The sequence below is a fragment of the Arthrobotrys flagrans genome (genome assembly GCF_004000055.1).
Source record: "Arthrobotrys flagrans strain CBS H-5679 chromosome Unknown unitig_3, whole genome shotgun sequence".
In the NCBI taxonomy this organism is placed as follows: domain Eukaryota; kingdom Fungi; phylum Ascomycota; class Orbiliomycetes; order Orbiliales; family Orbiliaceae; genus Arthrobotrys; species Arthrobotrys flagrans.
The window spans coordinates 5,138,183-5,151,167 of record NW_027137547.1 but is presented as its reverse complement, the minus strand read 5'-3'; the positions used below and the strand labels follow the sequence as shown (position 1 = coordinate 5,151,167).

At 48.8% G+C, this 12,985-nt stretch overlaps 3 protein-coding genes across 3 annotated transcripts; 1 reads left to right on the top strand and 2 right to left on the bottom strand.

Moving 5' to 3' along the window:
- Positions 1–148: 148 nt before the first annotated feature.
- On the top strand, positions 149–4,680 carry DFL_002884 (uncharacterized protein; the record flags this gene model as incomplete). The annotated part of the gene is made up of 7 exons (XM_067631735.1): positions 149–178; positions 313–613; positions 702–1,387; positions 1,445–3,560; positions 3,628–3,809; positions 3,869–4,033; positions 4,102–4,680. 7 exons carry the CDS (start codon positions 149–151, stop codon positions 4,678–4,680), a joined length of 4,059 nt encoding a protein of 1,352 aa, XP_067494252.1.
- Positions 4,681–5,823: 1,143 nt separating this feature from the next.
- On the bottom strand, positions 5,824–9,256 carry DFL_002883 (uncharacterized protein; the record flags this gene model as incomplete). Its single annotated transcript, XM_067631734.1, has 3 exons — positions 5,824–6,133; positions 6,236–8,196; positions 8,309–9,256. 3 exons carry the CDS (start codon positions 9,254–9,256, stop codon positions 5,824–5,826), a joined length of 3,219 nt encoding a protein of 1,072 aa, XP_067494251.1.
- A 1,096-nt stretch (positions 9,257–10,352) lies between these two features.
- On the bottom strand, positions 10,353–12,508 carry DFL_002882 (uncharacterized protein; the record flags this gene model as incomplete). The annotated part of the gene is made up of 2 exons (XM_067631733.1): positions 10,353–11,476; positions 11,536–12,508. The coding sequence occupies 2 exons, from the start codon at positions 12,506–12,508 to the stop codon at positions 10,353–10,355; spliced, it is 2,097 nt and encodes a 698-aa protein (XP_067494250.1).
- Positions 12,509–12,985: the final 477 nt, after the last annotated feature.

Genomic DNA, 12,985 nt, shown 5'->3' with positions numbered 1-12,985 from the left:
CCAGTGTACCGACTCTCTGGCGTCTACTGCGATTCAAAACCTGACTCTAATACCACCCCTGCAAGCCTGGGGAAGCATTAAACAATAAAGAAATAAAACTTGCCAACCAAAGCTTCAAAAAGTCTGCTGGACTTGTTCACCGTTTCGAATGGCCAAAGGCATAAGAATCGCTATTGACGTATGATATCACCCTGCATAAGCCCACTGTACCGCATTCTTACCCCTCCATTACCTTACGTAATCACACCATACTTTCTCCATACTCCATATCGTCTTAATACATCTGATTACTTATTCTCGTCCTATGTCTAGCGTGGCGGTACCTTCACGGACTGTGTCGGAAATCCGGGTACGGGTAAACTATCTGACGACGTCGTCATCAAACTCCTATCCGTTGATCCCGCAAACTACGACGATGCTCCGTTGGAAGGCATCAGACGGCTTCTTGAGAAGTTTACGGGCAAGGAGATACCCCGGGGACAGCCGTTAGATACGTCATGTATCGAGAGTATTCGCATGGGGACGACTGTGGCGACAAATGCCCTGTTGGAACGGAAGGGGGAGAAATGTGCGATTTTTGTGACGAAGGGACATGGTGATTGTTTGGTTATTGGTTGGTAGACGATATCTCCCACATGATCTGTCTGTTTTCCCCATGAAAGCCACGTTTTTAGCTAACAAATTTTTCTAATTGAATGTAGGGAACCAATCTAGACCTCGCATATTCGATCTCGCGATACACAAGCCCGAAGTCCTATACCAGAAAGTCATCGAAGTAGACGAACGAGTAACCCTCGAAGATTACGCCGAAGACCCAGAGCAAACCGTCACCCACCTTTTCCAAGATGATGAGAAAAAAGACCCCAATCTCGTTAGAGGGATGACCGGCGAAGCCGTTCGGATCCTCCGAAGACTCGACGGAGACGCTGTAAGAGAAGATTTGCAGGCTGTATACGACGAAGGTTATAGAAGTATCGCAGTCTGCCTGATGCACTCGTATACCTTCCCGGAACACGAAAAAATCATTGGAAAACTCGCGGAGGAAGTTGGTTTCACGCATATCTCGCTGTCTGCAGAGTTAATGCCCATGATTAAATATGTGCCTCGTGCCACATCCGCTACAGCAGATGCTTATTTGACACCAGAGATCAAAAAGTACATTAGCGGATTTGAGAAAGGATTTGAAGGTGGCCTAGGCTCAGAGAGTGTTATGAAAGAAGGAAAAGGAGCGAGATGTGAATTCATGCAGAGTGATGGTGGGTTGGTTGATGTCAAAGGGTTCTCAGGACTAAGAGCTATATTGTCTGGCCCAGCCGGCGGCGTGGTCGGTTATGCACTGACAAGCTATGACAACGAAGTTGGGATTCCAGTAATTGGCTTTGACATGGTGAGTTTACACCTACCCGGGAGCTTGTGTATCTGAATGAATCTAATCGTGATACAGGGTGGCACAAGTACAGACGTCTCCCGCTATGGATCCGGAAGATACGAACATGTCTTCGAAACAACCACAGCCGGAGTAACAATCCAATCTCCGCAATTAGACATCAACACTGTAGCAGCAGGCGGTGGCTCAAGACTATTCTTCAAAAACGGATTATTCGTCGTCGGTCCCGAATCCGCAGGCGCTCACCCGGGCCCTGCCTGCTACCGTAAAGGCGGCCCTCTCACGGTTACCGATGCGAATCTGTATCTAGGACGACTGCTCCCCGAATTCTTCCCTCGAATTTTTGGTCCTAATGAAAACGAACCTCTTGACGCGGAGGTATCCGCAAAGCTATTCGAAGAGCTTAAGGACAGCATAAACAGTGAATTAGGCCAAAACATGACAACCGACGAGGTCGCATACGGATTCCTCAAAATCGCCAATGAAACCATGACACGCCCGATCCGTTCTTTAACAGAAGCTAAAGGTCACGACAGCTCGCATCACAGACTCGCAACTTTTGGTGGAGCAGGTGGACAACATGCCGTCGCTATTGCACAAAGCTTAGGGATCAAGATGATCTTAATCCACCGCTACAGTAGTGTTCTCAGCGCCTACGGCATGGCCCTGGCGGACGTAGTCCAAGAGGCGCAAGAGCCTACATCGGCGAAATGGGGTGACGAAGAAGTATCAAAAGAAATGGACGCCCGTCTCGAAAAACTTCGAAACCGTGCTACTGAAGGTCTAGAGGCCCAAGGCTTCCATAACGACGGCAAGGAGATCGTATTCGAAGAGTATCTTAACATGCGTTACAGAGGTACCGAATCAGCACTAATGGTAATCAAGCCTGAAGACGACGACTTTGGAACCGCATTCGTCAAGCAACATGAGCAGGAGTTCGGATTTACTCTACCCGACAGAGATATCTTTGTTGACGACGTCAGAGTCCGAGGAATCGGCAAGTCCTTCCAGGGGATGGAAAAGACCGTAGATCAACAGCTGAAAGGTTGGCCGTCGGAAAAACATGGCTCTGTCGACCAATCCACCGCATACGATGTACGAAAAGTCTATTTCGAAGAGGGAAGACTGGATACTCCAATCTACCGCATTGATAAACTCGAAGTCGGATGTAAGATTCCAGGACCAGCGATATTGGCAGATGATACTCAAACAATCATCGTACCCCCCAGCAGCTGGGCTCTGATCCTCGATACTCATGTCGTTATCAACGTCGGAGCCGAAGAATCAGAAAGCCACCTCCAAGAAGCAAAGAACCATGAAGTCGACCCTATTCTCCTCAGTATCTTCTCCCACCGTTTCATGGCGATCGCAGAGCAAATGGGACGGGCACTACAAAAGACCAGTGTCTCCACAAACGTCAAAGAGCGACTGGACTACTCCTGCGCTTTGTTCGACGCAGACGGTGGACTTGTCGCAAATGCACCGCATTTACCAGTCCACTTGGGAAGCATGAGTACTTGCGTCAAGACACAAGCCAAGATGTGGGAAGGAAAACTAAAGAAAGGCGATGTTATCGTTTCCAACCATCCCGAAGCCGGTGGTACCCATCTTCCAGATATCACAGTCATAACTCCAGCTTTCAACGGCGATGAAATCATCTTCTATGTGGCATCGAGAGCTCACCATGCTGACATTGGTGGTATATTACCCGGCTCCATGCCACCGCACTCTCGTGAACTATACGAGGAAGGCGCAGCGATCATGTCCGAAAAGCTAGTATCAGAAGGAATCTTCAACGAAGACAGAATCACCCAACTTCTCCTCGATGAACCCGCACAATACCCAGGTTGCAGCGGAACCCGCTGTCTAGCCGACAACATCAATGATCTAAAAGCCCAAGTTGCAGCTAACAACAAGGGAATAACACTTATCCGCGCCCTAATCGAAGATTATGGCCAAGAAGTCGTCCAATTCTACATGACAGCTATCCAGGCCAATGCGGAACTAAGCGTTAGAAATCTGTTGAAAGAAGTTGCAGGAAGATTTGGCGGGAAAGATCTGATAGCTGAGGACTTTATGGACGATGGCAGTCCCATTAGGCTTAAGATTGAGATTGACTCTGAGAAGGGAGAGGCGGTTTTCGATTTTAACGGAACGGGACCGGAGATGTATGGTGAGTATTTTTTGAACCTGAGATTCCAATATCATTACCGCGACATGCCAACAAAAAATATAAATAGGAAACATGAACGCTCCAGAAGCCGTGACCTTCTCCGCAATAATCTACTGTCTACGCTGCCTAATCTCCGATGACATCCCACTCAACCAAGGCTGCTTGAAGCCCATCCACGTCAAGATTCCCAAGGATTCCTTCCTAAGCCCCTCAGAAAATGCAGCAGTAGTCGGAGGGAACGTCTTGACTGTAAGTCCCCTCTTGTATACAAAATGAAAAACAGAAGACCTGACATTTTTGAAATACAGAGCCAAAGAGTTACGGATGTAATCTTCAAAGCCTTCGAAGCTTGTGCAGCATCACAAGGCGATTGTAACAACCTAACCTTTGGGTACGGTGGAAACACCGGTGAAGATGGTGAATACGTCAAGGGCTTCGGATACTACGAAACCATAGCCGGTGGCAGCGGCGCTGTATGTCCCCCCTCACCCTAAATATATCCCTAAAAAAATGTATACTGATATATTATATGACCCAACAGGGCCTAGACTGGGACGGCACTTCCGGCGTCCACACCCACATGACCAACACCCGCATAACTGACGCCGAAGTCTTCGAACGTCGATACCCCGTCATCCTCCGCGAATTCAGCATCCGCAAGAACTCCCGCGGTAGAGGAGAACACGAAGGAGGCGACGGAGTAATCCGAGACATCGAATTCCGTATCCCCGTTCAAGTCTCCATCCTTTCAGAACGAAGAGTATTCAAACCATATGGAATGGCGGGCGGAGAGCCGGCTAGTAGGGGGGTGAATTATTGGATGAGGAAAATTGAGAATAATCGTGTTAATGGCGGTAGTAATGGGGCTAATGGAGTGGAGGGAGATGGGGAAAGGAAGTATAAGAGGATTAATATGGGAGGGAAGAATACGGCTAGTATGAAGCCTGGGGATAGGATTGTTATTTGTACGCCTGGTGGGGGTGGGTATGGATTGAAGGGGAGTGGGACATCTACGCCGAGGGATCCTAATAAGAAACCGAGGAAGATTGATCCTACGTTGATGTGGAGGGGTCGTGGGACTTTGGCGAATAGAATGGCGACTGAAGAGTCGAGTTACTGATTCGAGAGGCTTCGCATTCAGATACATTCCGCCACCTACATCGTGGTAAAAGGAAGAACAAGAGAGAAGAACAAGAGAGATGTGAAAAGGAAATAGGTTTTGTGGATCTTCTTTTCTTCTGGATAATGATAATGATGATGTATTCTGTTTTTTTTTTTTTAGTTGAAATTGCGTTACGAGTTCTCTTATTTCTTTCCCCCCCCTTTCCCTCCATCTACTATTTCGCTGGCGCACCTTAAGCTTATTTGCAACTATTGGAGTTTTTCTTTCTTTCTCGTTTTGTTTTGTCACATTGAAGCCCCAGATCTCAGACCATAGGTAAGTACTTACCAAGATCTAGATATCATACCCCTCCCTTTCCCTTTCCTATATATCATTTCCCCCCCCTCCTTTCGTTGTTCTACATGCAATATCTACGCTATTGATTGTATATAGCTCCTACTTGCCTACCCAAACTACTACTACATACCTAGGTATATATCCTGAATTGGCCAAATGAATGGGTCCTTCGGATATACCTAGGTTTGTAAATCCACAATACCCATTCAGATACAATAAAAGGCCCAGAATTAATGTTAAAAAAAAAATCTTAAGCATATTGAAAAGAATCGATATTGATTCCCTTCCTTCTAATCTAAATGCTTCAAAAAAAAAAAAAAAAAAAGTACATACCAGCTCAGAAGGGGGGTATCTCCTGCAAATTTTCATAAAAGAGCCGGAAAAAAAAGTGAACAGGTAGTAATACAGAAAAATAAAACCCAACTAATGTTTTAATCAACCACAGAAGAAGTCTTCTCTGTGTATATAGAAATAAATAAAAAGGAAAACTCCATGTAAATGCAAAGGGTGAGAAATAATACCCCGTCGTCCCATCCTCATAAAACCCCACCTAGCAGCAATATATATAACTCCTCCTCCATCTTCAGTCAGCACCGACTTCTTGAACGGCCTAGAGCCATTAGACAATCCACCGCGCTTCAAAGAAAGAATATTCGGCAGCTCCACTCCCCTCCTGTTCCTCCTTTTTTGTTTTTCGAGAAAAGGGATGTACTAGTAGAACACCCAAAGGACAATCCAGCTCCACCAAAAAAAAACTAGTTCCAACCTCTCCAAACCCTTCACCAAATCCCCCCCCCGATCCTTCTAAAACGCAGTAGGAGCCGGTGTCCCCGGCGCAGTTCCCGACACCCCTCCACCACCAGTAGAACCAAGTCCTCCCGGCGTTCCCGAACCATCAACTTTAGGCCCCAACGTTCCATTCAACATAGGACATAACTTTTTATTAGTCTTGATATGTCCGACCTGTCCACAATTCGCACATTTACGTGTAGTACCCCCCTTAAGAGCACCATCATCGTCCAGTCCGAGTTGTTTTCTCTTTTTCTCGTTTTGTCGTTCGCGGGCTTGTCTTCTTTCCTTGTTTCGCATTAGACGGGCGAGTTCCTTTTCGAGACTGTTTATACATCCAGAAGAAGTTTGTTAGCCAATACCTAGCCAAAAGAAGAAAGAAAGAAAGAAATAAAGAAAAGGTGAGAAGCAAAAGAGAACCACATACACTTTCTTCCGATCAGCGTCAGCAGCAGCGTCGCCAGTTGGTTTCAGATTTGTTATATCCTTCATAAGACTGTCCGTTCTAATCTCCTGACGCTTCGCGATGTACATAGAGATCACCTTGGGATCACTAACAACCTCCGTTTTCGTCTCGTAACTCCCATCCGGCAACTTGTACTTCCTCGTAACCCTCATCACTTTATTCTTAGTATTCCTCGCCGAAAACCTCGAAAACTGACTGGCTGCCTCGTCGTCAATAGCACTGTTCGCAACAGCGGGCGTCATACTCTCCGAATATGGCGTTCGTCCATCATCAAGTCCATAAACCCCATCTTGAGTCGCATCCTGTAATTCATCAGGATCCAACTCTGGTGGTTCTTCAGCCTTCAAACTCGCTTCTTGCGCACGCCAAATCTTCTCAATGGTTTCCTCGTAAGCTTTCTGTTGTCTTGCAACATTATAGGAGTGACCACCGAGTAGCTTCAATGTCGCCGCATCCAACTTTTCATCCACGCTCTCGCCGATGGCTTTAAACCCTCCCTTCATGCTCGTCTTGATGAAACTGAACGCCTCGCCTCGTCCCGTAGGATCACCCTCACCGTGTAATTGCAACATCGCCTTGCCCTGTGTAGCATTGATGAAGTTCTTGGTGGCAATCCACGGCGCGAGTTTCTCCTCAGTGCTCATCCCTTCCTTCTCATCTTCCTCTCCTGCGCCCGCATCGGTTGCCTTTCCGTACCCTGCATCTTCTAGATACTTCACTCCAACCTGCATCGCATCTAACAAACAAACACTCTCTGGCGTGACCATAGTCCTGATGTTTGCCTCATCGGGAATTGGATCATCACCCTTGAGATACCAATAACCTCCCTTCTCACTCTCCCTCTCATTCTGGTGGGACATAAACTCCTTCATCTTCTGCCTAGTCTGGATTTCCGTGTTCTCCGGGAAATGAGGCGCAATGTCCTTCACCGCAATACGATTGCCCTTTCTTCCAATGACACGATATGTAATCATCTTCATACGGTTCTTAGAGGCCGTCGTAACTTTTCGGGAGTGTGGACCCGGTACATCTGTCACTGGGAATGTCTGACCGACGGTGAAGATGTACGGGATGGTTCGGAGGTAGTAGTATGCGCCTCCGCTGTCCGTATTCCGGACTACTACAAAGTCCGTATTGGCAGGTGTGTGCTTGAAAATAGGTGCCCGGATCATGCGATTGTAGAGCGCCGGGACTATTTCGCCAGGCTCGATGCTGCCAAAGTTCCAGAAAGGCGACTTATCCTGACTCATGAGAACTTGAAGTTCTCCAAGCTCGCACTTGGGACGCGTTTCGTCAGAGTCCTCCTTTCGACGGTAGTAATTGATAACTCGGCTTCCCATGCCAAAGTTTGAGAGTACGTAAGGATGCTCTTCCGAATACTCAAACAAAATGAAGTTCGAGTTGTCGGAAAGTGATAAACTCTTCGTATCGTGAAATATTTCTCGAATGGATTTACCCTTGAGATGTTTACGCTTTAGAGTTTTACCCTTCGTAAACCGTATCTCAACTTCAGTAGGGAATGTGAGTCGTGGTCTATGGAAGGACCTCATTTCGGGCTTTCCGAGAACGGTCTTGTAGTATGGTGTCTGTAGACGGACAGCAGGCATGGTGTGTTCGATTTCCAAATTGCCAATCGTAGATCGAACTTTAGACTGGTGGTTCTCCTTGAGAAGATCGTACGCTTCATCATTCGATATGTTGTATCGCTGAGTAAGGTCCTTTTTGATCTTCTGTCGGATGAACTCGCCACCAATTTTTCTCACCTTGCGAGTGTCATCGGATTTTCTGACGTCCAAAAGGAGGTATGGATCGTTCGGATCGAGCTCGACCTTAATCTTCTTGTTCGGGTCGTAATCCAATAAGTCGAATTCAAACGGATCTGGGGCTTCAACACGCCTGAAAATCTCGCGGAGTCTCGCCTTCTGTGATATCCAAAGGGAGAATTGAAAAAAACGGAAGAAAATAAGTTAGCTATCACCGCCTCCTTTTCTGCTTGGATCCACCGTCCTGCTTGACTCTCCGGCGTTTACGAACCTTGGCTCCCCCCTCTGTATCATCTTCAAACGGTGCCTTAGGGCGTACACGCTTCGGTGGGGGGTCGTCGGCAGCCCTATCCAGGTCTTCCTCCAGGACTGCGATATCCACTTGCCGTCGGATCTGGGCTTCCTTCTTGACTTCTTCCTCCCTCGCTTCTTGTGCTGCCGGGGCATCTTCAACATCCTCAATCTCGTTCTCAATATAGACAAACCCGGCCCTTCGAACCGGCCTATAGTTGTCAGAACGCCAACTAGCCTCCGAACTCGGTGCAATCTCAAGGTTGAGTTTTGTCGGGAATAGCGCTTTAGGTTGCTTATCGGGACGCATGGGATAATAGGCCGGTTTGGGAGGGAACATGGAGAGGTATGGAAGGATGGCATGCTCCTTGAACAACGGGAAGTACTCTCCGACACTTTTTACCGGTTCCTTTACAATCTTTGGGGGTTCCAAGGTCGGTATTTCGTCGAGACCACCAGCTCCAAACCCGACGCTTTGAAAATCGACATCTCTAAACATCGAGTGTACGGCGTCCGTAAGGAGCTTATCATCCTGAGGAGGTAGAGGATGGATTTCATCGACCTTGTGGTTTCCAAAGAGATCGTCGAAAGCAGCATCACCGAAGAGATCTTCGTCGGCATCTACCATCCTATGGTCGGATCCTAACGGAGGTGATGAAACGACATGACCTTCGGCAGCAAGGTCCATGAGACTATTATCGCTATCGACACTATCGGCCCGTTGTTTCCTAGCTACGGGTTCCTCGTCGGGTAGGTCGTCATCGTCGTCGCTGATGTCGCCAAAATCGATGGCATCGTCTGCTTTCACTTGGTTTCCTCCGGCGCCTTCAGCAAGGAAATTATCCAGTATGTCCGGGTTTTCGAGAAAGTTGGCGATGGCTTTGTCTTCATCCTCCATTTCTGGAGGGTTGGCGGGTTTGGTAGACATGGCTTGGGATGCAGAATCGACTGTAAGGGAGTCGTAAGGTGGTACGAAGTAGCCGATCTGGCCTTGAAATCGGATTGTGTGAGGAGGAGTGGAGGGTCGACGCGTAGTTGGAGGGGTGGTGGCTTTGGCAGCAGGTTTTTATAGTGCCGGAGTACGAGCTATCGAGCCGCGTCGAGACTCTGCAACGGCTCGATGAACTACGGGAAAGAGGAGTCGCACATGTGTGGGAACCGGGATTAGCAGTTCGCTATAGTCGCCTTGGTGGCCAGAGTATACGGGGAGGGAGATATATAGCGGAAATGACGAAGCTGGTGATGGATTGGCGATTGTTGGTGAGCAGGGATAACGGTGGTCTGGAGGTGCATTCAGAGCGAGCTAACGTGGGAAGATGCGAGGCTTGGCAATGCAGAGCCGCATTTGAACTCAACCTGGAGAGACGAGATAATCTTCAGATAGTCTACTTAATATAAACCGAAGTACTTAAGTGTTTACAGATATTGAATGCGTATAGCTCGTATGGATCGAAACGAAAGCGCGCTGGCACTATATTATTCCATTCCGTTTCTAGACGTCCAGCAGGCATCCACTATATACCCCGATACCGATCGATTCAAACATCATCCAAAAGGGAACAGAACGAAACCGAACAGAAGTTGAAAAGAAAAAAAATACCCCCAAGGCATGCCAGCAATAATAAGAGAAGAAAGGAAAAGGACTTCAAATGTAGGTGACGGTGGCATCCAAAACTAAGTACTTAGCTACTAGTATTTGACGAGAAGGGTCAGAAAACCCAACCAAGAATGCTGAATCAAAGACCGGTAAAATAGATAAGGGTAGTTTATAAAAAAAGAAAAGCATCACTAGAAGGAGAAAAAAGACGTATAAACTCCGTATATCCCTGACGCACGGCTTTTTTTGACAGCAAGAACTGAAAACTGAAGAAATCGAGAAGGGTAAAAACCACGTAATAATAATGATTCAAAGGAAAAGGCGTATCGAGGCAAAACTTGTGAAACGAAAATCTTTGTAAAATAAGCTCTCGAGTTAAGGAACGATACGAAAGGACGTGCAACTACGGTATCCCAGCAGAATGCCCTCACTTCCAACCCGGTCTTAGATCAACCGACCCTGGTTTCTTACTGATCGGTGGCATCGAGAACCGCTTCGATGCAGGCGTTCTAGCAGACATCGGTGGCTCCGGCGTCCCACTTCTCGCGGATGGCACGCTTCCACTCGGTGTCGGGATTTTACTGGGGCTGCCGTTCTTCCCCAGGGCACTCGACGGTCGACCGTATCCACTACTTTTAACGTGTGAGTAAGCCTTGCTGAAGGCCGACCCATTCTCGTTCCTGCTAGTTCGGCCGCCGCTGCCCACGCTTCCAATAGAGTCGTGGGATGGTTGAGACCTCATCGAAGTCGGAGGGTACTTCCTACTCGACGAGGGAGTAGGTCGCGATGTGAGTGGAGAGGCATCTCCGGCACGTGGAAGCTTAGACGGAGACGGTATGCCGCTCTCTTTACGATAAGGGCTTGGTTGGGAAACGGTCAGAGGTTTAAAATTGTGCCCGAAGCCGTTGCCAGCCGTGTTTGTAGAGCCGTTCCAGCGTGGTCTGCCGTCGTTGGAGCCGGAGTTCGAGGATTTATGGGAGAGAGTGGGGTGGTTTGGTGGCGTTTGATAAGAAAGACGGCGAGATGTGAGGGAGGGTGAGCTTCCTCTGGAAACCGTAGGGGAGAGCACGGAAGAAGTCGGTGGCTTGGAAGTATTCAGGACAGGCAGTACTGATAATCTTCTCGAGGCCGGGTTCGGGGAGGCCGTATTCGGAGAGATCGGTGAATTCGGGATAGGAATGTGAGTCTTCAAGGACGAAGCACCAGAGATGGAACGAAGGCGGGGTAATCGAGAGTTTGCAGAAGGTGTCATGACTATCGAGTGGCGCTTTGATTTCTGTCCCGCTGCCCTACCGGTGCTTCCGACGGAGCCGTTCGATGATAAATCATCAGCGAAATGAGAGGCTGGTGTGGAAACGGGGGTCGGGAGCGTATCCTGAGGTTGCGAAAGGTCAATCGAGGCCAACCGAGTGTCCAGCTCCTGCATTTCCTGCTCGATGGTCTTCCAGTGGGCTTGGAGGTCGGCGTGGAGGCGAATGATCTCGCCGTTGACGGTCAGCCTATCTTGCATGCCCTTGTTGACGATTCCGAGCACTCGCTCGATAGCGGAGCCTACGAAGTGTCAGCCATACGTATCCGTATACCTCCCATCCAATATATATAGCGCTTACCATAATGTGTTCGTTTTGTCTCGTAGTTCTCGACGAGTTTGAGGAGGGAGCCGTCAGGTGTGATGTTGGAGGCGTCCTGGGTACGAGTCTTGACCTTGGAGATGCTACGCTCGACGCTCTCCATCATATTGCTGGCCTGTTTACCAGCGTTCCTGAATATGGCGACCCATTTGTCCTCTCCGAGTTCTTTCTTCAAAACATCGGCATCCTTTTCGAGATTCTTCCACTTCTTCTCGAGCTGCTCTCTCCGCATTTCCAAGTCTTCACAGGCCGTCGGGAAGACCTCTTCGGCACGGTACTGGAACTGCTGTATACGCATGGGAAGGAAATCGAGACTAGCTCGTAACGGTTGCATCCTGGCAAAAAGACCGAGAAGGGCGCTGGACATATCCTCCCTCTCCGGCGAGGGCTTGTTGTTTTGTTTCTCGCCTTCGACGATGGAGGCCAGCTTGTCGATGTCGAGGTTCTCCTGGGTATGGACCCTGTTCCGTTTCTCCTCACACTCGAAGACACAGTTGATGCAGGCGTCGAGTTCGGCCTGGATGTCGTTCATGATGGAGTTCCAGAGTTCGGTCCACTCCATGGCGGTTTCAACCTGAGCCTTGACGCCGTGCAAGAGGTCCTGGACTTCCTTCCATTGTTTTACGGTGACGTCCATCTGGTCGATAACTGATTCGAGAGACGGGGGGTCGACGGTGTTGATGTCCGGGCGGTCTTGGATGGATTCGATGCTATCGACGTAGACCTTGACGAGCCCCTCGAAGCTTCTCATGGCAGATTCGACGTTACCGAGAGATTTTTTACCCTCGGCAGCCCACTCGACGTCGTCAGAGGCGTCCATGCCCTGCAGGACGGTCTTGGCGGTCTGCATCCAGCGCTGCATTTGAGAGTAGGCGCTATCGAGCTTGTCGATGCCGGCTTTGGCAGAAGGGAGAGATGTGATCTCCGATCTGAGATCGGTTCCGAGAGGCATGGAGAGAGAAGTGAGGCGTGACAATTGGGCGGCGAAGGAAGTACGAGAGAGGGAGTATATTGAAGCGGCGCGGTGGAGGGAGCGGTCATTGTTATTTTTGTCTTCTTCCTCTTCGGAAGGGGTCTGTATTCTTCTTCTTGTTCTCGGTAGGACTGAGCGAGATATCGCTGGAAGTCATCGCCTTCATCTTCTTCTTCGTAATTGGAGACCCGTAGGCCGGGAGAGTCGAAGGCTGAGGAAGGTGGAGTCAGAGGAGCATCTTTGGGAGGAGGGGGGGGGGAGGCGTGGAGTCGCCGGATCGATGGTGGTTATGGTGGTGGTTATAATAGGAAGAGGCCGACCAGGCGGTATCAGGGGCGTGAACAGACATGGTATCCTGTTGTTGTCCGGAGACGTCGTCGGCCTGCGATCGAGGGAAATATGATTATGATCGATGGTTGATGAAGATAATTTCACTTTACCAGAGTCTATCGCTGC